The 27,829-nt window shown below is 38.3% G+C and overlaps 2 protein-coding genes across 2 annotated transcripts in view; both read right to left on the bottom strand.

Moving 5' to 3' along the window:
* Positions 1-27,829, bottom strand: part of LOC115568091 (uncharacterized) — a 276,579-nt gene that overhangs the window by 36,672 nt on the left and 212,078 nt on the right. Inside the window, exons 41-52 of the mRNA XM_030395170.1 lie at positions 26,946-27,234; positions 26,592-26,635; positions 24,390-24,666; positions 23,516-23,544; positions 22,660-22,972; positions 22,111-22,154; positions 20,886-21,165; positions 20,142-20,192; positions 18,257-18,300; positions 17,200-17,488; positions 16,839-16,882; positions 13,230-13,515 (exon numbers count right to left, since the gene is read on the bottom strand). Of these exons, the coding sequence (XP_030251030.1) occupies positions 13,230-13,515; positions 16,839-16,882; positions 17,200-17,488; positions 18,257-18,300; positions 20,142-20,192; positions 20,886-21,165; positions 22,111-22,154; positions 22,660-22,972; positions 23,516-23,544; positions 24,390-24,666; positions 26,592-26,635; positions 26,946-27,234 (1,990 nt within the window). The remainder of the gene's footprint in view (positions 1-13,229; positions 13,516-16,838; positions 16,883-17,199; positions 17,489-18,256; positions 18,301-20,141; positions 20,193-20,885; positions 21,166-22,110; positions 22,155-22,659; positions 22,973-23,515; positions 23,545-24,389; positions 24,667-26,591; positions 26,636-26,945; positions 27,235-27,829) is intronic.
* Positions 136-6,416, bottom strand: LOC115568101 (apoptosis-associated speck-like protein containing a CARD). The gene is made up of 3 exons (XM_030395181.1): positions 6,237-6,416; positions 4,680-4,748; positions 136-604 (listed from the first exon to the last, which is right to left on the bottom strand). Exons 1-3 carry the CDS (start codon positions 6,265-6,267, stop codon positions 336-338), a joined length of 369 nt encoding a protein of 122 aa, XP_030251041.1. The 5' UTR covers positions 6,268-6,416; the 3' UTR covers positions 136-335.

The following is a 27,829-nucleotide window of genomic DNA, read 5'->3' as shown; positions in this document are numbered from 1 at the left end:
ACAAGAACAATTTAGATACATAAAAGCAACAAATGATAAATAATAGAGTAAAACAAACACCAACAGAGATGCATAGACATAATTATACATGTGCAAAATCAGAAATAAAAAAATATGTCTTTGAAAACGTGATGATCGTCGTGGTCACTTTGAATCTTTGACTGGCTGTTTGGTTTGATCGCTGACACATTAGAACAGTGGTTATTAACCTTTTCAAGTCATGACCAAGTAGAGTTTAAGATCAATTACAGAAAAGGGGAGATATAAAACAGGATATTTCCATAAATTCTGTTCTGTCAATCTCTAACAATGTTAGGCTCAGGTGTTCACAGCATTTATGACTCCTTCCTGTTGAGATCAGCGACCAGATATGACTCCTCCTTTTTAAGGATCCTGAAGAAGACGTCTTTGGCTGCCTGACCTCCAGCTTTCAGGGAGCCGCTGTAGAGTTTCCTCATCCTCTCCTGAGTGGTCGGGATAGTCCTGATTGTGTCATAGTCTTCTTGTTGGATTACACCTTCCCTGAAGAGATTATCCAAGATTGGTCCTATATTGCACACTCTTGCGATCAGATCACACTGGTGTTTATCCACAAAGTGCTCCACTGAGGACGGAGAGGAGGAGAAACACTTTGATTAGGTTAATGTCAGGCATCACTTTCTTTAAAAAGAGACATAAAATTTAATGTTGATAGTTGGTCACTGTTAGAATTGGACAGTAGAAAAGTCAACATTAATTGGTGTAGTCTGGTTTCACCTCAAATGCAAAATACTCTTTTCGTAAGAAACTTGACAATTCCATTGATTAGAAATATTCAAGAGGGCAACTTCACAGAAAGTTTAAAGGAAATACTTAACCACAAATTTTATACAGTTGATTATTTGGCAAATTAACTGGCAAAGTGAAGGTTACTGTGAACACACTAAGCATACGCATGAATGGCAGAACCCACTTTCTTTTTTCGGGCGGATGCATTTTGTTGTAGCGCCACATGTAAGTGCAATCTTTCTATAAATGCACGGAATCTCTGTCTGTGTGTGTGTGTGGGTGTGGGTGTGTGTGTGTGTGTGTGTGTCTGTTGGTCAAATATCTCTGCGGATCAGGATCACACTGACCTGAGACTTTCAACATGGCTGCTGCGTGGTTCAGTGGTGTGCATCTAAGCATTTGCTTGGACTGCAATGATACCGTGAATAAAGTATTTCATAAATGCTTTACACATTCCGCCGAGCATTGTCCACCAGAGCCACCACAGTCACGTGCGCACCAGAGCCAATCACTGCAGAGCTGAAGCCCACGACATACCTGAAGAAACAAGCGGATTTATACCTGCAGCGGCGCGAGCTGGATCGGGATTTTGCCGGCGGTTCGGTCCGTTCTGTTCTGTGCATCTAAACTGACTGCTGTGGATTAATGAGATTTATACCATGGTCTGGGTGAATACTCGATTCTGATTGGCTGGAGGGTGTAGGTTAAAAAGTGATATACGGACACCTACTAAGTTCCAGTCAAATTGACCGTTCACCGCTGTAAATCAATGCGCTGGCTGGCGTATCAAATCTGAATATTTTATTTCCAGCACTGAGTGCAGTCTGTCAGTCCTTCAGTGTCTTATCCTCTGAACACCACAGGGTGGCGACTGTTACACACAAGCTGCAGAAAGTTCACTTCCCCTCTAAATTTACTGATATAAAAATAATCTCACATCCCGTTCGCTGTTCAACTCTCTGCTTCAGGCTGCGGCCACAGTAACGTTACACACGGCCAGTCATTTGTTGGTGGAAATCTTGCTATTGATTTGGGAACAATGACATGACTGGTTAGCTAGCTAATCATGTTAGCTAGCATACTGTCAAATTATATTTACTGTTTGTCAACCGTATGCAATGTTATTGACTTTGAATCTTGCTAGCATAGCGTTAGCTTTCTGGCTCATCGCTGAGCGGACCAGAATATCTCCCGTTGCCAAGTCGTATCTATGATCCGTCCTATTTACTGGAGGAGTGAACAACGTCTCCGTTGCATAAGAATCTTACGGGAGGGTAATGATTGTTCCAGGTACTAGTCAAACCCTTAGGCGTTACTAGGGAAACTAAGTTATGGCTTGTGAAAAACTTTATATTTTGATTGTAAAACGCATGAAAATGTAAATTAATGGTCCGAATTTCTTTTCTTTGGAAGGTGACCATGGTATACGCGGGATAATGCCCTTCGAGGTGTCCATTAACAGAAATTAATTTCTGTTAATGGACACCTCGTCGGGCATTATCCCTTACTAAACGAGTCCGGACCGAGTCTGTTCGGGTCTGAGGAGATCTGGAGACGCGCGGACAACAAAGTGGAATCGGAATCTGTGGATGCTAGCTACACGGCCCACCTCCCGAGGCGACGGACCGGACGCATCGGCACGCCGAAAACCGGACCTAGGGTAAATAATGTCCGCCGCGCTTTTTTGCGAACATTGCCGTCACGTTTGCTTTGTGTCTGGTGCAGGAAGAAACGGTAAAAACGGGCTTTTGTCACGAAAGTGTCCAAGCAGCAAGTTTGGTTGTTGAGGAACAGGAAGTTGTGGGAGGGACCTAGGAGGATGATTGACAGGCCGAACGACGGTCAGTGTAGAGACAGCGATATTGAGAGTTGAGAGATTTGTGACATTTAGCGTGTTTGGAGTGTGTAGTTAGTGTGTTATGTAGTGTTTGGTGTAGTGTGTTTAGTGTGTAGTGGAGTCGGTTTTTTGTTTAATGAGTCAGAATGAGCAGAAGCTGAATGTGGAGCAGGCAGTGCAGCTCTTCATTCAGCTGGAAGGAGCTCAGGCAGACCTGAGCATTGCCTGCATTTAAATGTAATAGTTACATATAACTTTGTACATTCTTTAAATGTATGCACAAATTTAGCAAACAACAATTTATATTTGCATTATAAGTAAAAAAAAATAAATGATTAAACATATGTGTGGTTTTCACAGTAAAAGAATCAAACTTTTTCTACTCGGATTTTATGTTTTTTTTTGTGATTTTAGGTCCATTGTGTTAATACAGTATGTCAAAATGAAAAAAGAACTGTACAGTCACACATGTGAGGTTGTGCTGAAAATAATGACACCAAGTAAATAGTTTTTAAGGTGAAATATAATGGCAAAATCAAAAATAGTCAAAAACAGCCAATTATACCCTGGAATATCGGATTTCACAACAAACCTAAATATCCCTGACGTCCCACCTTCAAACACAGCCTCATTTGGCCATCCATGAAAAAGCTGCTTAACCTCCCACTTTTGGAATACACTTTTCTTACGGGCACTGCACTAGTTTCTTTAACATATACACTGATAAGCCTCAACATTAAAACCACTGACAGCTAAAGTGGATATGATTGATAATCTCGTTACAATCAAATGTGCTGCTGGGAAACCTTGGTACTGGTATTCATGTAGAGGCCTCTTTGACAAGCACCACCCACCCAGACTTCAGAACAATATACTGCTCTATAACTTTTAGCATATCTCTGTCATCTCATATATTGTACATATAAAATGTAAACTAAATGTTGTCTTGCTTTATCAGAGCACAAATAAGATACAAGTTATTAATTAAAACAGGTACACTGCACACATTGTCAGGCTCACTTAATACAAATGGTAAAAAAAAAAAAAAACATTTAAGTTTGCACAAAGAAGTGTTTCAATCAGAAACAGTATATGAAGCCACAAGATAAAATAGTACATGGCACATAATGATGCAGATATTTGATCCAACAAAAAGGTTAAAGTTGTTGTAGTCGAAATTATCATCTTTGAGTTACTGAAGTCAGATCAGTCAGATAGGACAAGTGATAAAAGAAGGGCTGCATGTGGTTATCATTTTCATTGGAGATTGATCTGCTGATTATTGATTGATCAACTGATTACTCTTTCAGTCAGAAATACGTCAGAAAACTGTGAAAAAAAGCTATTTTGATTTCCTAAGTGCAAAAAAAAAAATTGTTCCAATGAGCAAAAATATTTAATTTCATGTGATTTGAAAGAGAAAAGCAGCAAATCCACACAGTTGAGAAGCTTTGACAAGAGAATATTTTGCACTTCTGCAGATTATTATAGTAGTTTTTAGTAGTCAATTTTCGGTTAATTGACTGACAGCCCATGAAAAAAAATTATTTAAAAACAAGTTTAACTGAAGGAGTGCATCAATCGGAGTTTACTTCTAAATATTCTCTAAAAAGTATTCGTACAGAAGAAGTAATGAAACGTACATTTTTCACACACAGAGTCTCCTGGAAACCTTCAATAGACAGGACAGTTCTGTGCTGCTGCTTCTTTCTCATCAATGCTAGGCTAATTAAGATAGCATTATACTCTCTCTCTCTCTCACTCACACACACACACACACACACACACACACACACACACACACACACACACACACACACACACACACACACTATATTCACGTTAATTACCGTCTTCTTAAATGATAATTATAACTCAACCGTCGTGTTAAACCACTTTAGAAAACTAGCTTACCGTTGGAAACATGAATGTTAGCAAAGTGTTAGCTAACTCTAAAATGTTTATTTAATATCAGACTGCTGTGAAGGAAGAAGAAGAACAGTTTAACCGTGAAGCAGCTCTGCTCTCCGGTGTTAACGACACGTCTTCAAGCTGGACTGGAACTGAAACTCACATGGTGTCTCTCTTTTCTTCCTTCTGGTCTCAGTCAGGTCACCTCCCTCTTTACTCCTCAAACCAGCGCCTATTTTAATGCACAACCTCTGGACAGTTTATATACACAGCAAGATAAAGGTGCATATGCACAGTAACACAGTACAGTAATAAATGTAGTCAGTTGCGCCGCCAGACGGAATCCTGTACGCACTATGCGTACTTTTTTTGAAGGTGAAAAAAAATAATAATAAAGCAATTTGTATTCTGTGTAATTTCTCTCTCCCTCTGCATAGCGGGAGAGCGGGGACTTGGGGTCACTTTTTCATAGCTTATATCCCTCTCTGCACAGCGATGCATTTATTTATAGGAACAAAATAGGCTAGTGAGCACCATACATATGTCTTCTACAAATCCCGACCACGTTTGCAAAGTTTGGATGAAAACAAATGCAGCAGGTCTGCAGTGCACTGTCCAGGGTGCTGAACCAGGGCCAGATTGGAAGGTTCGGCGGGCTGGATATTTAAATTACGCAAATCAGCGGGTGACACCAAACAACGTCTGCCCAAGCAAGTCAGAGCTTTTCTTTCTCTCACACAGTGACCTGGAGAGACGCAGCCGCAACTTAGAGGACGATCGCGCGTGTGTGCGCAATTGCGCATAGCGTGTGTTGCCCCTTCTCCACTACACAATACAGCTCGGCTCTACTCGACTCAGTTTAAGTGCTTTTCCATCACAACTGAGTTCTTCATAGTTCCTCCTCAGCGGGGGCGACGTCGTCATATCATGGCGGCTACAGTCGCGTCATATCGTTCTCTTTTTTTCTCTCCCCTGGTCAGCTCCAAACTCACTCGTCTGCACCGCGATTACGGACCACAGCGTGGTTTTCCACACAGCAGCCATTTAACTCGTGTCAGAATAACCACAGTCTCACAGATCATGTGGGCGCTGCAATCTGTTATTTCACTGATACTGAAAACATTAGATTTTGTCTTAAAAAGTTATTTTTCCATTTGTTGTGTTTGCCGTTTCTGTGCGTAACTGAAATTGAAATCCTGGCGGCGCCACTGAATGTAGTCATTGTTTAATCTTTGACTGTGTAAAAGTGGCCGATAGTAACCACGAGACAGTGGCGGACAGGTGGGGCACCAGATGAAAGAGAACCTAAAAGGGAACTTAAACCTTTTTGTCCCCTGAAAAGCAGCACTGTCCTGTATTATAGACTATTTGTATTATGTTATGCAATAGACTGATCTTGAAATACATATCTTTCATTAATGTGGTATTTAAGGTAAGATTGTAAATAAACAAAAAAAAAAAAATGTTTCAGGGAAATTCCATATTCATAAGAGAACATGGGCCTAATCCAAGCCGCAGCAGATGAAGAAGAAGAAGAAGGAGACGTAAACACGACACACCAAACACAGATAGGTGACCTGACTATTTATGTAGACTTTAAACTTGCTTGTCAATTGAATTAAACCGTCCAACGTTTTATTTAAACAGTTTAACCGTGAAGCAGCTCTGCTCTCCGGTGTTAACGACAAGTCTTCAAGTCTTCCTATGCAATGAAACTCACCTGGTCTCTCTCTCTCTCTCCCTCCTTTCATCTGTATGTCGGTGTCTGAGTATCTAAAGATTTGAAAACAAAGTAATTTTAAAAACCAGACACATCTTCAGCTTGTTCCTCCAGTCTGAAGTGTTGTTCAGTTTACAGGTCACCTCCCTCTTTACTCCCCAAACCTTTTTATTGCACTGACATCTTTTATGCTTGACTTTGCATGAAACATACTGAAATTATTTTCTATCTGTATATTACATCATTACAGTATGCATTTTTTTTCCAGTTTATTACTCTTCAGTTATGCTATGAGTTATGAGTTAAATATTGTTGTCAGTCCTCAAACATCCTGAAGTCCAATATCAAAACAAAATGCAGTTTTTCATTGAGTTAAATGAACAAATCTGTACTTTTGCTACTTTTGTTGGGCTACTTCTGGTTACAGGAAACACTGTTTCATGTTAGCTGTGATAAAATAAAATCTCTCTCTATATCTATATATACAAACTATTGTGACAATTAAAGTGTCTTTTAGCTGTTGGTCTCTTCAGAGGGAAATATTTTAAGATTAATTCTCAAACAGATGTAACTTGTATAAGAAAATCAAATGAGATTGTACCATAGAATGGCTGTCTGCTTTGAAATAGACACCGTAGATCTGATGATATTCATGAACGAGATAAACTTCATAACATTTCAGAGAGAAGCTGCAGCACAGTTCATCCAGACTCTGACAAATGGTAAGCATGGTTACACCATTTGAGAAAACAGAACTCCCACAACATTTTAAATACTCTGGCTTCAGTACAACAGAATCATACAAACTGAAGTAGTTTATATTAAAACAGCGTTTACAGGAAACAATCAGAACCACTATGATTTCTCGGCATGTGTGAAAAAAGGTTCTTGGCAGGAAGCTCACAGTCATGAATAATCATCCTACAATTAAGTAAAGACTCAATTTAACCTTAAATATTTACTGACTGACAACATCGCCATTATAGACACAAATAACTGTTTTCAGTTTAGTTTATTTATTGGACATGATGGTAACGTTCAACTGTGAACCAGATGCACTTTGCTTTGTGTGAAACATGTCAACAGGAGGCTTGAAAAAGTGTTAAGCTAGAAGAACAAAAAAGAAAAGCAAAAAGAATAAAAACACAATACAGTTACAAATACAGTACTGTTATACACTTAAATGCAACACAAATGAACAGGAAGAAGACCAGGGGGTCCTGGGTTTGTTCCCCACCATTAAAACATGAACATTAGGTTTATTAGGTTTTACAGTTCCCTGCACCGACACACTGGTTTCTGTCTGCAGTTGGTACCCGGGCACCATGTGTTGGCTGCTCACTGCTCCCCCGGGAAGGGTTAAAGGAAGAGCACCAATTTCATCATGTTGTACATTGTATGATATGTTTTAAAAAAAATAAAGATTCTTCTTCTACTTCAGAAAGTATAATACAGGTAAAAACGATGTCCACGAACTGACACCTTTGTCAAAAAAATTAAAGTTGTGTGGATAAGTTATGTTGTGATAAATGGCAGGATTTTAAAAACCTGAGGCAAAAAAGGCACACACGATTTATAAAATCTATGGCATTACTATTACTGCTTTTTAGAATATGTTTACCTCCATTCAATTAAAATGTAAAAAAAACACACACACAGCAATCAGGAGATTTCATGAAACAGACCATTGAAAAGAAGACATTTTCTTTTTCTTTTGACAGAGTAAAAGCCATAAAACAAGATAGACTGTCTTTTAGCACATTTGGCATAAATCGAAGTACATTATGTAAAAACTATGCCAACGTAAAATAATCAGGTTAAAAAGAGTCACATTTCATTTAATACTCGGAAAAAAAAACACAAAGTCCCTGGTGAGACCCTTCAGTATGTTCTAACATGATTATCTAAAAAATATTTTCTGAATCATGATTTCGGCAATTAACTTAGCCTCATTGATCAGGGCAGAGATCAATGAGGCTTTCCTGAGGGAAGACATCACGTGCTGCAGAGACAAAGCATTAACATCAACATTTCTCTATTTTTAGTTTCAAAAAGTGTTTTGTGTTCGGGTAGACCTAAAAAAGGGGTTTCTCCACCACATTCACTTCTTCTCCTTGAGGGCATCAATGAGTCTTGGCTCCTTTTTCTCAAGGATTTTGTAGAAGATGTCTTTGCAGGACGGACTGGCGTGTAGGGGACCAGAATAGAGCTCCCTCATCTTCTCCCGACGGGTTTGCAGAGCCCTGATTGTATTGTATTGGTCCTGTTGGATGACTTTCTCGTCGAGGAGCTCATCCAAAATGGGTGCAATGTTGTTCACCTTCTCGATCAGCTGAAGTCGATGTTTGTCCACAAAGTGCTCGTCCGAGGGAAGAGAGAAAAATGTACGATCTGCCAGGTAGGGATCACAAAAGACAGACATGCTGTGGAATCATGGGTGTTCTTAAACAACCACCATTGCCAATTAAAATCTACTATGTGACTCAGGCATAAATGTTCACGAGCGAGGTAAAGTTTTATTCACAGTTCATTTGGTCACATTTGCCATCTTCCTTCCTCATTCTCTGCCTATCCTGACAGGTGACCAAATGAAACACACCTTGAAATGTTACCATGAATAAAGTAATGTGTTTCTGTAGATTTGAACAATGTTTGAAACATCTGTGACAATGTAAGTACACAACTCAGTACACAACTCAACAGAGTCATTTTTAGACAATGTAGGGCAGAAATTCTTCATATTACATCTTTAATATAGCTTTTATTACAAGATGCTGTATAATGTGTACTCTCTATATTGAAAGTGTATATCAAATTAATCAAATATCAAAAGCAATCATGCATTATGATTTCATTGTTGTAATTTCAATAGTTCAGTTGTATTTGTTTTGCATTAATTGAAGCATTTTTAATGCACGTAGGTCTCATGACACAGTCTCTGATGAGGTGAAATAGTACAAAAGTACAAAAATGTATGTGGTCCAAATCTATTACATGACCACGGCTTTTCTGACCAATGAAACTTAAACTAGGTTAAGCTAGACTTCATAATAACTTTCCACCAGTTTTCTGATGGCGCTACAGGGAAAAAGAACACTGGACATTTTGTATGCTAATGCTAAAAGTGCACATAAAGCCTCTGCCGTACCCTTACTGTGTAGATCAAACCACAACTACATGTCGTTAACGCCTTAGTATGCATGTTTCTGCAGTTCAAGAGCAGCCTATCTCAACAAGGACTGCAAGGAGGTAGACTCAGGAAGCCAGTGAGGCCCTGCAGGACTTCTCTGAAACCACATGGGGATGATATAAGTAGCATCATCCATCATCAGCTCCATGGATTGTTCTGAAAAAAATGAGCCAGCCACTACGAACAAAATACTGCTCACCTTCTCCTCGTTCAGCTGCTGAGAGTTGGGTAGGAGGAGGGAGCAATGATGGTTGGTCCGCTGGAGCTGCATCTGCATGATGAGGGCAGAACTGACTGTTGGAAGTACTGATTCCAGTTTGGCAAAAACAACAGTGGTTAGCAAATTGTTGCCCCTTCCTCTCCCTTTCAGCTCTTTTCTGTCTGCATTAACATTTTCAGGCACCTGGGTTTTGAGTATTTTGAGTTTGACATTATGTACAGACAGCACAGGTTTAGCAGTCTAAACACAGACACAGATTGTCAACATGGACTAAACGTCAGAGGAAGGAATAACCCACTAGCGATAGACTTAGAGGGTGAAAACAATACAAAAAGAACCAAGTAAACATGCTGCAAGTCATGATCAGTCTTTACTCGACTTTTACTGTTGGAGCAGACTGACCGCACAACGGAAAGTTAGAGAAGCAGTGTAGAGCGTTTCCACACTCTGAAATCTAAAGTGCAATTCTTCTAGAAACAAATCATTTTAATTTTCTTACCTTGTACATGAGCAGCACTTTGGTAATCATCTGAAAAAAATGCATTGACAAAAAAAATATTGATAACTAGCTTACTTTACTTCCTTTATCTAACAGCAGACATGCTCCATTAATGATGTATATTTAACTCAGTGAAGTTAAACTGGTACACAGGCAGTTCACATATATTCTTGTGGTATTATCTGAAGCTGACCTTTTCGAATGGTACAAGTCCGTACAGGTTCACTCTTGTTTTCTCGTCGGAGCATGAGCTTGAAGTCTGTGTTTGCCTTTTTAATATGCACTTCAAAGAAATTTGGGTATCTGTTATATCTGAGCATTATTTTCTGTGAAACAAAAAAAAAATAGGGGAAATTAATAAAAGGTAGACTTTGTGCAAATGTGCATCAGAATTTCTCTTTTCTTCTTTTCATGTTTACAAAATGAGCTTAAGAACATTGTGGTGGTATTTTCACTTCAATCAAAGACATGACATATCTATGAGGGTAATGAGGATATGAGGTTCCAAAGTTTTCAAAAACCTCCGCAAACATTGAGGTTTTCACTATACATCAATCACCCACGGGGAAATGTAACGACAAGTTAAACACTGTGAAAAAAACTGTAGTTTTAATATTGTTATTATCTGAGCTTCTCAAAGGATTGATAAAATATACCCTGTGGACTGATGGCTAGTGGAACAGAAGATATTCTCATAGCTGGTCTTGAGATCTCTTTGAGTCTTCATCACTCGTGCAGGTGGAGAAAGTAACAGTAGCACCCAGCTTGTATATGGGTAAGTGGAGTGTGCTTTATAAGCCTTCCACTTGACTGTTTAAGACCGACATGAGACTTTTGCATGAGACTTGCAGAACGCTACTAAAACATACAAGTAAAGTTTGATCACTATGTCAGGTTTTCTTGTTAAAAATATTGAAAACCAGAGCAGATTGTTGGACAATTGTATTCCTCCTATTGTATGAAACTTCCTAGAAGTTAAGACCAGTCTAAGGCCTCGACTAGTCTTAAACTACGTTGATGCAACTGGCCCCTGAACCACAGCTCACTCCAAATATCTGAAAGCAGTTCAAACCATACCTCAGGATCAATTTCTACACCGTCCAAACCCGCTGTTAGGATGAAAAAATCATTCACCCTCAGGGGCGTCTCTGGATGTGGCTTTTCGATCATTTGGTACCCTTTTGTTGACTGTCTGTTGTCCAATTCCTATAGAAAAAACAAAACAAAACAGAGAAGCTTTTTAACACTAATTGCAACAAATTAACAGTAGCCAATATTGTTGTCTATGTTGTGTGTATGTGTCATTTTAATTATTATACCATGTAAGATAAGAAATAACCTCTTTTAGTCGTGGATCACACGGGATCAGATAAACATGAAGCGTCAGGAATGCTTTGTTGGTCTTGTATATCAACATGTAACAGTTTATGTCCACTGACCACCAGCCTAATTTCACCAGAACCATGAGTGGAGAGAAATGTGGTTCTGACAGCTTGACATGTGACGATGTGACCTCAGCCACTTTTTCCACAACGTCTCCACAGTCACTGATGTGTAGAACTGCAAACTTGTCTCTAATTTCAGGGTCGTTATCTGCAAAAAAAAATACAACCACACACGATTAGTGAGGAGGAAATGATTAAATTAGATTTTTACACATGCAGTCAGAACTTTAAAGTTTATACATTTATTTTGTTATTTTCTTCCATGTTCACTTACCAATGCAGATCCAGTGTGGCAGGTACGCTTCATGCAACTTCCCGGCAGTTACTGTGATGTTCATTAGTGGACCTGCAGGCATGTAACTGATCATCTCCATCCTCTCCATAGGTTCCTCCCAAGAGCAAAACTGGTACTTAAGACTGACCTTCTCCTTACAGACCCAGCGCAAACCAGAGACACTGCATTCAAAGTTTCCTGCTTCAGACTGAAGGCTGAGTCGTGGGACAGAATGCGAGTTTCATGGGCACATAACCAGTAACAGCACACAGAAAGATTTTAGTTTTCTTTGTATAATAAATTCCAAGAACCAATCTTAATATTTCCTCTAGTTCCAGTTTACTGTGACGCAGTATTTATGATGATATTTTTACCTGTAAGTTGGAGCCTCATCTGCATCTGTACTGTTCACTTCAGGTTCAAGTTTAGTCCAGTCACTGGAGTCCTGCTGCAGAACATGATCAATTTAGAAAATAAGTGGAAAGGACTTGTTTTCCAGCATCATGTTAATGAACAAATAAACTTAACAATTGAATGAATATAAGGTATTACCATAGCACTTCCGAAGTCTTCATGCTCAAGGCTTCTGGAAGGACCTTGTGAAGACAAATAGGATTTTCTTTAAACAACGTTATGTTGATATATAAACTCATATGGTAACTGTCCATATTTTTTACTGGTAAAACATGATATTCTACATAGATCTGTTAACCAGGCATCCCCAAACAAATTCCAAAATCGGATTAGTCTGGAATCTCTTTGCACATTTTCTACTTCAAAGGGTCAAGTTATCAGTGGTTATCAAAATGCTTCTGCAATGGGATGGACCTACAACCAATCAGAGCAACGAAATGTTGAAAGTACTTTGATAATCAGTTTATTGATCTGAACAACTTTTTAAGAGAGAGGGAGTCCAAATTTTCTGATTCCAGTTCCCTAAATAAGAAAATATTTCCTGTTTGTTTACTCCTCTGTGACAGTAAACCCACAGAGTGTTTCACTGAGGAGAAAATAACTAAAAATTGACTCAGAAGGTTATCATCTAATTACATAAAAAGAGTATATTCAACTTTAATACGGTTCACTTACTTTAAAAAGAAATGCAAATTAAAAATTTCACAAAATGATACATAATCATAAACACCTTCACAATCTAAATCAGTCCAATTCAAAAGCCCTGAAACAAATACTAACCTTGTTAAACTTACAACATTCAGTTTTTGTTGAGACAGTGTGAGTTGTTGATTAGATTATTTCAATAATGATTTATTGATCCATGCTCATCCCTTACGTTTTTTTTTTATTATGAATTATACAATCTATTTATTAGACCTTTATGAGACAATTTTGTCTTCTTACTCTTACCTTTGAGTCCTGAGCTGGGCTTTGACAACCTCTGAACCAGATCAGTCCTCTTCATGTCCATCAAAACCTCCCTGGTTAACTCCACAGACTGTTGGCCGTAGGTGTGAACCATCTGATTCACTATATCTGCTCTGCCTGCTCTGTAACTCCACATCGATGAGATATCTGGGAGGATCTTCAGGGAAACGGTCGACTGCAGAATGTTCTTGAATTCCTTGAGCTCTGTGTCACTCAAATCATTCAGAGTTTCTGATAGCAGCTGTTGAACAGCTGCTACTGTTGCTACCTGAAATAATCAATACATTCATGATGAGACATTTATTTAATCCAATGGGGACAATTACAAATGTGTCTCTTTGAAGCTTGTCAATGTTAATTTTGAATGTGTGTTTCAGCTGGATCACACAAGGTATTGATCCATTTGGTAATTGCTGTTGATTGTTCGCAGTATGTGATCTTTTTTATGAAACACAATGTACAAAGCAAAAGAGGATTACTGTTTCTGGCTTCCTTTAATTCTTTTAAACTGTTTTTTATTTTATTTGAATTAACAGGCTGCACATCTTCACAAACACTGAAATAAGTGAAAGTGGCCCAAAGGAAATGTTTTTCTGACAGATAAACCTTTGATTCTCAATGAAAATAAATTGATATTCAGGAAAAATGTTCATGCAGACATTTCCTCATCTCATCCTCAGTGGCAAAGATATCATACACTGCCCAGCCATAAAAAGTCATACACTCCAATATTCCATTGGACCGTCTTTAGCTTTGATTACAGCACGCATTCACCATGGCATCATTTTGATGAGCTTATGCAATTTCACAACATTTATTTTCATCCAGAGTTGAATTAATCTTTTGGCAAGATCTTGTATTGATGATGGGAGAGTCGGGCTGCTGTGTAAAGTCTTCTCCAGCACATCGCAAAGACTCTCAATGGGGTTCACATCTGGACTCTGTGGTGGCCAATCCATGTGATAAAATCATGTGTCATGCTCCCTGAACCACTCTCACAATTTGAGCCTGATGAATTGTGGCATTGTCATCTTGAAAAATGGCTTCACTGATAAGTGGTTTTCTTAACGCTACACTGCCGTTTAGTCCTAATCCCTTGAGTTGTCTTTGCACTGTGGTGTGGAAATTGTGATGGCCCACACCTCCTAGTTTCTTGTGTTGCTCTGTATTTATTTTATTTTTATTTATTGGTTTATTTTAACAGGGACAGTGTACATTAATTAAACATTCCTGTAAATGCACCAGACTTAGGCAAAAGGCTATTTTCCATCTGTTGTCCCTGGACAGATGTACTAAGTCAACCTAAAGTAAACTACAATACAATGAACAATGTTAAAATGTTAGACTAGAAAACAGAACACAATGAAAACAAAGGATTAATATACAATAGTTATACATTACACAAATACTGAGTTAAGACAGAGACTTAAAACACACATACACACACACACACACACACACACACACACACACACAGCAAGGTGGCAAAATGGAAGCAGGTGGCAGCAAGGGAAGTCACGCACTAATTGTGAAATAATCACTGAGCCTAAATGTTTTAATGGTCACACATCTGATTGTGTATGAACCTTTTTTTCAGATAAAATTTAAAAGACGGTTATGAGTCCAGTTCCCTAATGTGAGCTGGAACTGTGTTCCATTCTTGTGCTGCTTTGTGTGAGAATGTGGATTGTGGAGAGGCTGAATTTCACTCTATCACAGTCTGTGATAGAGTGAAATTCAGCCTCTCAAATTTTTTGGACCTTGAGTCATGGTGGATCGTCCGACAAATGGCTTGCACCTGAAGAAGGGAGGAGCAAAGCACATAACGGAGCAACTCACCCAGAGTGTGCTTTCTGGCTGGGCAGCCTCTACCTCATTACCATGGCTTACATTCAGATATGCCTATATTACTGACTACTTTCCCATCTTCACTATTTTTTTTTTTTTTTTTTTGATGTACTATTATAATCCCAAATTGGGAAATTCTTTTTTCCACTCACATTACACACAGGTTTGCACACACAAACACACACATGCAGTGTAGAGGAGATGAGCGAAGGGGCAGCCACACATGCTACGGCGCCTGATGAGCAGTGTTAGGGGCTGGTGCCTTGCTCAGGGGCACCTCGGCAATGCCCAGGATGTGAACCAGCACTCTCCAACTGCCGGTCCACATCATTCTTTTTTGGTCCGGGTGGGACTTGAACCGGCAACCTTCAAGTCCCCAAGCCAAGTCCCTACGGACTGAGCTATTGCCGCCTAATCAGTTAAATAAATCACTTTAATTTCAGACTTTTGTCTGTGTGAACTTCCTATTTTGTAACAAGCCTGAGCCAAGTTTGTAACAAAATGCTCTTACTTTCACCATTAAACAGAGCCATGAGTTACACTGTTGACTTTTTACCATTTGATTCAAGAAGATTCAAGATCGTTTTTCCGACCACATTTCTTCCTCGAAGATTCACCAAGGTTTACCACTATCCTTCCAGCTTTTAATAATGTGTTAGACAGTTCTTAACCCAGTTTTAGTAGTTTCAGCAATCATCATAGTTGTTTTCTTTTCTTGATGCAGGTTAATATTTTGACCCTTCTGAAACAGAGTAACATCTTTTCCCCGACCACAGGACATATCCTGTGACATGGTTGTTTAAGAACCTTGTTGTCAGCTGAGACATATTAATCATTGCAGTAATTTTCCAATGGAAGGCTCTTACCTATTTGCTTAGTTAAATCCAGGTGGTGACTGTTTTTTTTGGCCAAGCAGTGTATTATTATTATATTATATTACTGCTAAAGAGCTCGACCTGAATGTAGCTTCACTTCTGTGATAAATTAACATTGTTATGACCCTGGGTCATTATTATTTTGCGTGTGTGTATATATATGATGTTGCTCTGTCCCTCCTCCTCCAAGTGTGTGAGCAGTCTGCTCTGAGTGTGTGTGGATGATTGATAGCAGGTTGGACCTTCTGATTGGCTAGAGCCGTCTGATTGCTGCTCCAGGATTGGCTAGAGGCGGGAGAGGAGCCCTATTTGAACCACCGGCTGACTGCAGCCTCTCTCTCCCACCATTCACCCACATCCAACTGGGACCAGTGTCTTGCTTGTCTAGGATTTTGAGTTTGTGTTTTGTGAAACCTAGTGTAATTGTCAACCTGAGTCTTTTGTAAATTTGTGAAAAGAGAGAATTGTGTGTGGTAGCCCAGTAGGAGGGAGAAGCCTTTTCTGTAACCCTTTTTTCTCCTGTTTTTCCTTGTTTAGGAGTTAGGTAAGATTTTGTCTTTTTGTTAATACTTTTGATTTGTATAGGGAAGGTAGGGAGGCAGATGTTTTTGTTTGTTGTTTTGGCCTTCTCTCCCTCTGAAGCAAAATAAAATGCTACCTTTAATTTAATTTCTTGGGAGTGGGAAGAATGGGGAGCAGCACATCATGCTACGTCTCTGATTCTCCTAGATCAGGGGCGTAACAACATACAAATAAGTAAATCTTGCTTTGGGTTGTATTATTATTTGAAATGATAAATATGACGACCATTTTTTCAATCTATCGAAGGTAAGCTGTGTTGTATGAAGTCAGATGTGACATTACTCACTTTGTGGATCAGTGCAGAGCGGTGTTCATCTGCAGAGTGTTTCTCTGAGGAGAGAAGAGGTAGAAAGTCACTCATAACTGATGTCTGGTCTAACAGCTTTAAATTAAAATGATCTGGCAATATTACCTCCATGAAAAAAACAATACACAAAATTACAGTTAAACCTCCTCAACAGTGGCATATAAATTGTAATTTCTACCCACTCTCTTAGTCGTAATATATTCTGTACACAGCTGATGTGTCTTCTCTGCATTATGAACCTCATCATTTATAAAGTAAATAGAACACAAAGCTTATGAACTCAAGACATGTTATGTACCAGTTATATGATTTTAACATGTTTTTATCTTTATTGTCTCACTTTTGGATCCAGAGCTGCTGTCTGACAACCTCTGCACCAGATCAGTCCTCTTCATCATCTTTAAAATATCCTTGATCATCTCCACACACTTTTGGCCGCAGATCTGCACCATATAGAACACTGTGTCCTGCACGTGTGCTGTCTGTAGCAGCTTCAATGGGATGCTTAAAAAGGGTCTGTGTAACTCAGGTTGACTCAACAGGGCACCTTTAAACTCCTCAAGCTCTGTGACTCTCAAATCTTTCAGTGTTTCCAAAAGCAGCTCTATAACAGACTCCATCAATTCCAACTGTTAAATTCAGAGAAAAAGAGATTTATCATGAGATTTAACTGTGATTTCTCTCAGCAAGGGTGATGAGAAATGTTTCTGTTTACATCTCATCAATGTCTGTCTTTAGAAATATGAATATGGTAAGAGTAAATCGGCACAAGTTGATAACATTTATTACATTTGATCTCATAAACTTGCTTTATTATGTGTATATAGCTCTTTCTTCCTTGTAAAATCCAATTTATTTATTTTAATCTCCTTTTACAGTTATTTTATTTCTGTTTACAGGTTTATGACTTTTTATTTTACCTGTTTGAGAGTTTCCTAATGTGAACACAAAAACAAACTGAAAGGAGCTTCAGTTCTGACAAACCTTCAGGTGGAAATAAATAATTTGTTTTTTGTCATCATTTATAATATTCAAGATGAATTATATTCTACTTATCTTTCATGTAAACTGTATTGTTTAGACTAGCACTGCAAATACCATTCTCACAAAAATTATGATAAAATAATGACATAAATAAATGTTGTTAAACGTACATATCACAATATCAAGGTGACGTCTTAAAATTTCCTTGAGATACAAAAGAGATATTCAGTTCAAAATGATACAAAACAGGGAAAAGGAGAAGATCCTCACAAATGCTGGAACCAGAGAGTGTTTGGTGTTTCTTTTATTTAAAAAATTACTCAACTGATTTATCTACTATCAAAATGTCGATCAGCTAACAGATTAATTATCTTCACTTCAGTTTAAAGTCAGACAGATGTGACATCACTCACTCTCTGGATCAGTGCAGGCCAATCTTCTTCCACAGAGTGTTTCTCTGAGGAGAGAGGAAACATAAAAAAGACCCATGAATGATTCATTTAACAACATAATCAGACTGTAACACTATAAGTATTCTTATATTAAGGATTTATTGTAAAACGTCTATAAGATCTACTTAAAGTGAAACTCTCGCCAAAATGCAACCTAGGGTCTTTTTGTGAATGTACCCGACTCAAACATTCGGTTAAAAGCATAATTACAACGAAAGTGCCACTTCTAAGATTTACTGTATTTTCATTTTCAGGTCAAAATCATTTTCAATCGGAGTGCAAGAGGCAAATTAGCAATAGCATCAAAATATTTTTAAAACACTAAAAAGGCTCGACACAACATGAAACTTTGCTCGTAGTATCACCAGGGTCTCTACACATACACACGACCATTGAGAACTTTGTTTGTGAACACAGTTTACTAAAAAGAACGTTTTTGAACAACTCACCTAAGCAGCCGCTTGTTCCGCTCGCCACCGTCCTGCCAGTGGAGAAGTATCGATCTCCGAATTCGACGTAACTTGGAGGACAGTTAAGGTGGAACGCTTCTAAAGCTTAGTTCCATATAAATGCACAGATAATTTGTTGTTTTGTCTTTAGCAAAAAACAATATTGACCTTGAAGTTGAAAAAGGAGCCTCATATAAGAAACAATACTAAAATCAAAAGCCGGAAAAGTCACGTGAGATCTCGTGTGGATAATTGTTCCCGGAAGACAGTAGTTCCACCTTAACTGTCGTCCAGGTTATGTTGCATTCAGAGATCGATACTTCTCGACTGGCAGGACAGCGGTGAGCAGAAAAGCAACTGCTAACGTGAGTTGTCCAAAAACTTTCTTTTTAGTAAACTCTGAGGTCCAGAAACACGCCCCGCTGGAGGCGAAGTGGGAGATTCGTCTGACCCCCACAGGGCAAGCTTGTGTCCCCCACAAAATTTAATACAGTCCACAATCCGTGACAGTGAATGCCTGTTTTTTTTATCAGCTCATTGCGTCTCTGTACAGCGATGCGGTGACCCTCATTAAGCTGACAGGCGATGTTTACTTTACCCAGCAATGACAGCTTAACAGCATTTCCAATGTGGCTCGTGCTGCATTCATGTTTCCTGATTTTGTCAGACAAATGTTTCAAATCCACAATTCCTTGTTGGCTACAAGCCGTGTCTCCTCCAAACAGCAAACATGGGAAACAGAAAAGTGAATTTCTAGCTACACTTGCCGTTAGCCAGTCCGTTCAACCATGTAACACAAAAGTTACGATTTTGCCGTTTATTCTTTTGTGTTATTTGTAAATAATTTACTTTGTTCATATTCATGCTAACGCCCACCATACTACAGTTGCTCTGTCTGCGCTGTGATTGGTTGAAGGTCAGCCTTTGGCCTTAATTGGGCAGCATATGAAGGGGGCGTGTCAGGGCACCTGTCAATCAATATTGAATGGAGGCTTACGCTACTGTGCTTGGGCAAAATACATTTAGCCCATTTAGCCCCCCGTTTTTAATGATATTTTTTCATTTTTACTGTACAAGGTAGCGAGGGCTTAGCCCTGTTAGCCCTTATATACCAGCCGCCCCTGGTTGAGCCTTCTTAGTGTTTTAAATATAGCGATTTTGATGCCCCTAGCTCTCCATTGAAAATGATTTTGACTCATATACATTCACAAAAAGTTTCTAGGTTGCAGTTGTGGCAAAAGTTTCATCATAAAAGTAACATCATCAAAAATCCATATCAAGTTTCTCCAGGTAAACACTTTATTATTTTCTATTAAAATGTCTTAAGTGTTCATACACTGACATATGATGTAAAATAACTACAGAACTCATATCATACATTTTTATAGGTCACCTACCTTTCTCTGTGGTATTCACACCAAACACCTCAGCTGATGATCCTGCAGCAGCTGCAACACAGTTAATGACAACTGTTATTACATTAATAAATACTCTGTGTGTAACCTTTATGTGTACTTGTCCTGAGTATAATACTGAGTCCTGAGAATAAAAAGCCTTTAATGTTTCAGTTTCAGGTGTGAGAACTGAAGGCAGGAGGAAGTCATGATTACAGAGATCACAGAGTGAATCAATGAGAAAACACTGAAATTAATAAACTTAAACAGACTATCTCTCTCCACAGCGTAATTATGTGGACAACATTAGCCATATTCCTATCAGGCCACTAACAATTCAAGACTGATAATAATGAACTCAATGGACCAAAATCAAGTAGATGTGGCCCAATAAAGAAGAGTGTGTTTCAATAAAATGATATTGAGCCCTTTGAAAACACAACATTTACAAAAAAAACATTCAAGGATTCAGATTCATTCAGATCCAAAACATTCAACTGTGAAGTAATCTCTGTCTAATTTCATATTCACTACTATTATTATTTTCAGTTTTTGTTGCGAATTTGTTTGACAGGTGATGATTCAACTCTCTAGTATTGCTGTTGTCATGGCAGGTCTATACGGTGCTGATGCATTGATTTATATTCTAATCTTTATCTGATCTTTTGCAACAGAGATTAAAAGACTGTAACAGTGTGTCTTTGTCTGTTATTATGAATTAATGTAACAGTTGTCCTCCTATCTTACCTTCAAGCCCCTCTGACAGCCTCTGCACCAGATCAGTCCGGTTCGTGTCCATTAAAACCTCCCTGGTCACCTCCACAGACTTTTGACCATATTTTTGCACCATCACATCCACCAGTGACTCTGTCATGTCTTCCCCCAGCAGTCTGCTCCAGTGAATCTGTGGAACGCTCCTCTGGAAGAATGTGAACTGCAGAAACCACTTGAAGGTATTTTGCTCCTCATAACTCAGATCACTGAGTGTTTCCAAAAGCAGCTCTTTAACAGCCCCCATCGTCGCAGCCTGGAAAATGTACATGTTCATAGAGAAAATGTTATTTCTTTTAAAATGCGTTTTTCAACAAGATCACCTAAACCACTGATATATTTGGTAATTATCTGTTTGTTATCTCAGAGGATGATTCTTATGTAATGCTCCCCTGTGTATTTCCCTTGTTGAATTTCCATGCCCTCTTGTGTCTCTTGTCCTTTAAGTGTCTCCTATGTTCTTTCCTCTGTCTCCCTCTGGCTGTCAGTGTTCTCATCCATGCCTTCCCCTAATTATCTCACCTGTTCCTCGTCTTGTCGTTAGTGTCTCTGTACTTAGTCTGTGTCTTCCTTACACTCCTTGTCCTACCATTGTATGGCTCTGTTTGTCTCTGTCTGCATCACTGCATGCATCTGTCTACGTCTGCTCCTGTTCTTGTGCCTGTTCCTGCCTGTATCCAGTCCCCTCATGGTATGTGTTTTTGGACCTTGAGTTTTGCATTAGTTTTGATTTGTACTTTGCCTTTTTCAGTTGTACTTTGTCTGGCTGTTTTTCGTTGTTACTTTGCCTTTGGTCCCCTCCTGTCTAGTTTTTGGCTTAGCTCCCTTTTTGTTAGTTCTTGTTCAGCTTTAGTTTTATTAAAGCTTGCCTTTCGTTCCCCTCAATGCTGCCTCTTGTCCTCATGACTATCTGCGTTTGGGTCCACCTCCCCTTTCCATAATCTTCCCCTTTAAAACCTGACCTGACAGAAACTTAATGAAGACATTTCTAAATTTCATGTTTTGCATTTTGTTTAGTTCTGAGGAACTACAAAACTTCATGATAACATTACTGAGCTCAGTATTATCTCAGCTTCAGTTCTGTGACAAACATCAAATGTAATTCATGTTTGATTTAATAATCATCATTACTGTTCATTTTAAACCTGAATCTCACTGAATAAAAACTATACTCTGCATGGTCAGACATGATATTACTCACTTTTTTGATCAGTGCAGACTGGTGTTCGTCCACAGAGAGTTCTTCTGAGGAGAAAGAATAAAAGAAAAATTGTTGTTAATTATACATCAGGCATGACTGCTTTTGTAGAAAAGATTTCAATACAACGCACTCAACCTAAAATTAAACTCAAAGATCGTCAAAAGTTATGTCTAACGTTTCTCAGATATTTTTTCTCTCCCTCCCGAAATCATTTTTGATAACTATTAGTCCTAAAATATATTTATTTTCTCTACAATATAGATCATTTTATTCAAAATGTTAAGATAAGATGGGGCGCCGTTTAGCTCAGTTGACAGGGCGGGCGTCACATGTGCAGAGGCTTTGTCCTCGTTGCAGCGGACCCGGGTTCCACTCCCAGCCTGGGTCCCTTTGCTGTGTATCGCCCCCCCTCTCTCTCTCCCTGTTTCCTGTCACCTCTTCAACTGTATTATCAATAAAGCCATGAAAGGCCAAAATACTTAAAAAAATAAAAGTTTTTACATAAAATGTGAAGAAGAGGACATGCATTATAAACATGTCTTGTCTTACTTTTGGGTCTTGAGCTGCTGTCTGACAACCTCTGCACCAGATCAGTCCTTTCCATCATCTTTAAACTCTCTTTGGTCATCTCCACAGACTGTTGGCCATAGTACTGCACCATTAAACATACTGTGTCCTGCATGTCTGCTTTATCCAGCAGGTCAAATGGGATGTATTTTGCATTCTGCTGCATGGATTGGATAGATGAATGTCCCTGGTGGTAAACTGGACACAGGGTGCTCTTGAACATCGCGAGCTCTGCTTCACTCAAATCTTTCAGTGCTTCCAAAAGCAGCTCTATAACAGACTCCATCGTTTGCGCCTGATAAATTCAAAGGAAATGTTCATGAGATAAAAGTACAGTTTCTCAGAAAAGATGATTACAGATTTTTTTTCTTTTCTAATCTCATCAATGCCTGTGTTTTAGAAATGTGGATGTGGTATATACCCATTTTCTTTTTGTTCTTTTTACAAACTGTATTTTATTCTAATTAGAAGATTCATGACTTTATTTTACAGTCTGTGTTACAAAACCTGTAATGAGCCTCCTGATTTAACAACTTTATTTTTTAACTTTTTTATTACATCAATTGCATTTTCTTTACTTCTTATATAAAAATGTTTTTGAAAAATAAAATACAATATAATCTGTTAGATGAAAATATAACACATTCTTAACATTATTAACATTCAGACTTCATGTGCACATTATGCAGCCTGATCAGCTTCAGTTCTGTGAGAAAACTGAGATGAAGAATTTTGTTTTCATCATCAACTGTAATGTTCAAGATGAAAATGATTTTCGATCTTGATTCACTGGATAAAAGCTGCACTGTGTGAAGTCAGAGTGATGTGACATACTCACTCTCTGCATCATTGAAGGCCGATGTTTCTCTGAGGAGAGAAGAAATTTAAATACACGTAGTAATTGATTTAACACCAGATTTATGTTCATGTAAAATACAGCCCTTTTTTAAAAAATATTACCCCATGTTTCAATTGTTCCTGTATCTGTATATAATACAATATAAAAATATGAGCTGCATGTGAGTGTATGAAACTTTGTGGTTTTTTTGGGTTTTTTTTTTTTAACATATTTCTCTTATTTGCTCTACATTTGGTTTCTGGGCCGGTGTCTATTAATCTCTGCACCAGATCAGTCCTGTTCATCAACTTAGAAACATATGGTCAAGCGATGGGATAGACCTACAACCAATCTGAGCAACAAAACGTCGAAACCACTTTGATAATCAATTTATCATCTGAATAACCTTTTAAGAGAGAAAGAGTCCCAATTCTCTGATTCCAGCTCCTGAAATGAGAAAATGTTTCCTGTTTCTTAACTCCTCTGTGACAGTAAACCTACAGAGTGTTTCTCTGAGGAGAAAATAGCTCAAATTTGATTCAGATGGTTATAATCTAATTAGACAAAAAGAACATAATCAACTTTAATAAGGTTCACTTACTTTAAAAAGAAATACAAATTTTAAATTTCACTGCAAAATGATACATAATCATAAACACCTTCATAATCTAAAGCAATCTAATACAAAAGCCCTGAAACAAATACTAACCTTGTTAAACTTACAACATTCAGTTTTTGTTGAGACAGTGTAAGTTGCTGATTTGATTATTTCAATAGTGATTTATTGATCCATGCCCATCCCTTACATTTTATTATGATGAATTATACAATGTATTAGACCTTTATGAGACACTTTTTGTCTTCTTACTCTTACCTTTGAGTCCTAAGCTGGGCTTTGAAAACCTCTGAACCAGATCAGTCCTCTTCATGTCCATTAAAACCTCCCTGGTTAACTCCACAGACTGTTGGCCGTAGGTGTGAACCATCTCATTCACTATATCTGCTCTGTAACTACACTTCCATGAGATATCTGGGAGGTTCTTCTTGGAGACAGTCGAATGCAGAATATCCTTGAATTCCTCGAGCTCCATGTCACTCAAATCATTCAGGGTCTCCAAAAGCAGCTGTTGAACAGCTGCTATTGTTGCCACCTGAAATAATCAATACATTCATTAGACATTTATCTAATTCACTTAAGACAATTACAAATGTGACTCTTTTAAGCTTGTCAGTGTTATTATAAATGTGGGTGTTGTAGCTGGGTCACACAAAGTATTGATCCATTTGGTAATCGCTATTGATCGCAGTATGTGATCTTTCTTACTGATTAGTATGTTCACCTGATCTATTGATTTATTTATTTTAAGTAACGCAATATACAAAGCAAAGAGGATTACTGTTTCTGGCTTCCTTTAATTCTTATCTGTTTTTTACATATTTCAATTGAATTTGAAAATTGGCCTAAGTACATAAACCTTTGATTCTCAACGAAAAATCAATCAAAATAAAGGAAAAATGTTCATGTAGACATTTCCTCATCTCATCCTCAGTGACAAAGACATCATTCACTGCCAGGCCATAAAAAGTGCGTAAAGTCTTCTCCAGTACACACCAAAGATTCTCAATGGGGTTAAGATCTGGACTCTGTGGTGGCCAATCTATGTGATAACATTATGTGTCATGCTCCCTGAACCACTCTAACAATTTGAGCCCCATGAATTGTGGCATTGTCATCTTGAAATATGCCTGTGCCATCAGGGAGGGAAAAAATCCATTGATGGAAAAACCTGGTCATTCAGTATATTCAGGTACTACCTGAATGACCAGGTTTTTCCATCAATGGATTTCTACCGTAGTCAGCTGACCTGACCAACTGAGACAACCCCAGATCATAACACTGCTGCACAGGCTTGTACAGTAGGCACTAGGCATGATGAGTTCATCACTTCATCTGCCTCTTCTTAACCTGATGCTTCCATCACTCTGGAACAGGGTAAATCTGGACTCAGACCACATGACATTTTTCCATTGCTCCAGAGTCCAATCTTATGCTCCCTAGCAAATAGTAGCCTTTTTTCCCAATCAGCCTCACTGATAAGTGGTTTTCTTAAGGCCACACAACTGTCTCATCCTGAAGACAGGATGGGACAGGACCAGATGCTCCTCTGTATACCAGTGTGGGAATACGACAGGACAAAGGACCAGGAGCCTTGGTCAGCCCTGAGGTGGGCATCAGAGATAAGCTAAAGGAAGGAGCCCACACCAGAGGTTTGGAGCTGACTCAACTATACATTGTCATCTAAGTATAGAGAGACCATCCTGTCTACTTTAGCTGACATCAGCAAAGTTAAGTAACAAACACAAGAGTTATTTCATAGGGGGTGTGAGGCAGACCCATCCTTCTTTTCTCCCATTGGATAAATGAACCTTTAATCTATCAAAGTGACCAATTAGGAGAAGTAGGCGGTTATGGACAATGACTCTTAAAAGGCCCCACACACCAGATAAGGGGGGTGGCACTTGGTAGATCTCCTAAGACCGAAGGCTGAGGAGTTCTGATAGGGCAGAGGGCGACGCATTTTGGCATTGCTTTTGCCATAGATTTGAGAATACCAGAAAAGCGGCCGCTTTCTGATTCGGACGCTGGCTTGAGATTCTGTTTCAATAAAGATAACTCTATTATTCCACCCAGCCTAGCCTCCGCAGAATTCTTTTATCCACATACTACACGCCGACACCTTTGATGAAGACAGCCCAGAAACTACAAGTTCTCTTTGCATTGTGGGTGTGGAAATGCTCTTCCTTCCACTAACATAGCCGTGAGTTCTACTGTTTACATTTTACCATTTGATTCAAGAAGGTTCAAGATTTTTTTGTTGACCACATTTTTTATTATTATATTATATCACTGCTAAAGAGCTCGACCTGAACTCAGCTTCACTTTTGTGATAAATTAACATATAAATAAGTAAATCTTGAGTTTGTCCTTTACCATTATTTGAAATGTTAAATATGATGATCATTTTTTCCATCTATTAAAGGAAAGCTGTGTTGTATGAAGTCAGACATTACTCACTCTGTGGATCAGTGCAGAGCGGTGTTCATCTGCAGAGTTTTTTTCTGAGGAAAGAAGAGGTAGAAAGTCACTCATAACTGATGACTGGTCTAACAGCTTTAAATTAAAATGATCAGGCAATATTGTTTCATGAAAAAAACAATGCACAAAATTACAGTTAAACCTCTTCAACAGTGACATATAAACTGTCATTTCTACCCACTCTCTTAGTCGTAATATATTCTGTACACAGCTGATGTGTCTTCTCTACATTATGAATTTTATCATTTCTAAAGTAACACAAAGCTTATAAACTCAAGACATGTTATATACCAGTTATATGATTTTAACATGTTTTTATCTTTATTGTCTTACTTTTGGATCCTGAGCTTCTGTCTGACAACCTCTGCACCAGATCAGTCCTCTTCATCGTCTTTAAAATATCCTCCGTCTTCTTCACACACTTTTGGCCGCAGATCTGCACCATTAAAAACACTGTGTCCTGCACGTGTACTATCGGTAGTAGCAGCAATGTGATGCTTAAGAAGTGTCTGTGAAACTCAGGTTGACTCAACAGGGCATCTTTAAACTCCTCGAGCTCTGCAACACTCAAATCTTTCAGTGTTTCCAAAAGCAGCTCTATAACAGACTCCATCGATTCCACCTGTTAAGTACAGAGAGAAATAGATTCATCATGAGATTAAAGTGTGATTTCTCAGCAAGGATAATAATGACAAATGTTTCTGTTTACATCTCATCAATGTTTGTGTTTAAGAAATGTGGATATGGTAAGTGTACATCAGCACAAGATGATACTATTTATTTCAATTCATCACATAAACCTGTTTTTATTATGTGTATATAGCTCTTTCTTATTTGTGAAATCAAATTTATTTCCTTTAATCTTCTTTTACGCTTAATTTATTTCTGTTTACAGGTTCATGACTTTTTCATTTTATCTGTTTGAGAGTTTCCTAATGTGAACATAAGAACAAACTGAATGGAGCTTCAGTTCTGACAAACCTTCAAATGAAAATTAATCATTTGTTTTTAATCATCATTTATCATATTCAAGATAAATTTTATTATACTTCTATTACATGCGAAATAACCATTATCATAAAAATTATGGTAAAATAATTACATAAATAAATGTTGTTAAAAGAACATAACACAAATGTCTTGCTTTGTTTGGCCAACAGCCCAAAAACCAAAGATATTTAGTTTACAATGATACAAAACAGAGAGGAGAAGGAGAA

The sequence above is a fragment of the Sparus aurata genome, chromosome 17 (genome assembly GCF_900880675.1).
Source record: "Sparus aurata chromosome 17, fSpaAur1.1, whole genome shotgun sequence".
NCBI classification, from domain to species: Eukaryota; Metazoa; Chordata; class Actinopteri; order Spariformes; family Sparidae; genus Sparus; species Sparus aurata.
This window is presented reverse-complemented; position numbering and strand designations above follow the sequence as displayed.

Bases quoted from the DNA above. Each gene is read 5' to 3' on its own strand.
- LOC115568101 (XM_030395181.1), bottom strand. From the start codon at position 6,267: ATGAAAGGAGGGAGAGAGAGAGAGAGACCAG. The intron at 4,749-6,236 runs GTGAGTTTCATT...GCATTAAAATAG, and splicing joins GAGAGAGAGAGAGAGACCAG to GCGCTGGTTTGAGGAGTAAA. The intron at 605-4,679 runs GTGAGTTTCAGT...CTCCGTCCTCAG, and splicing joins GAAGAAAAGAGAGACACCAT to TGGAGCACTTTGTGGATAAA.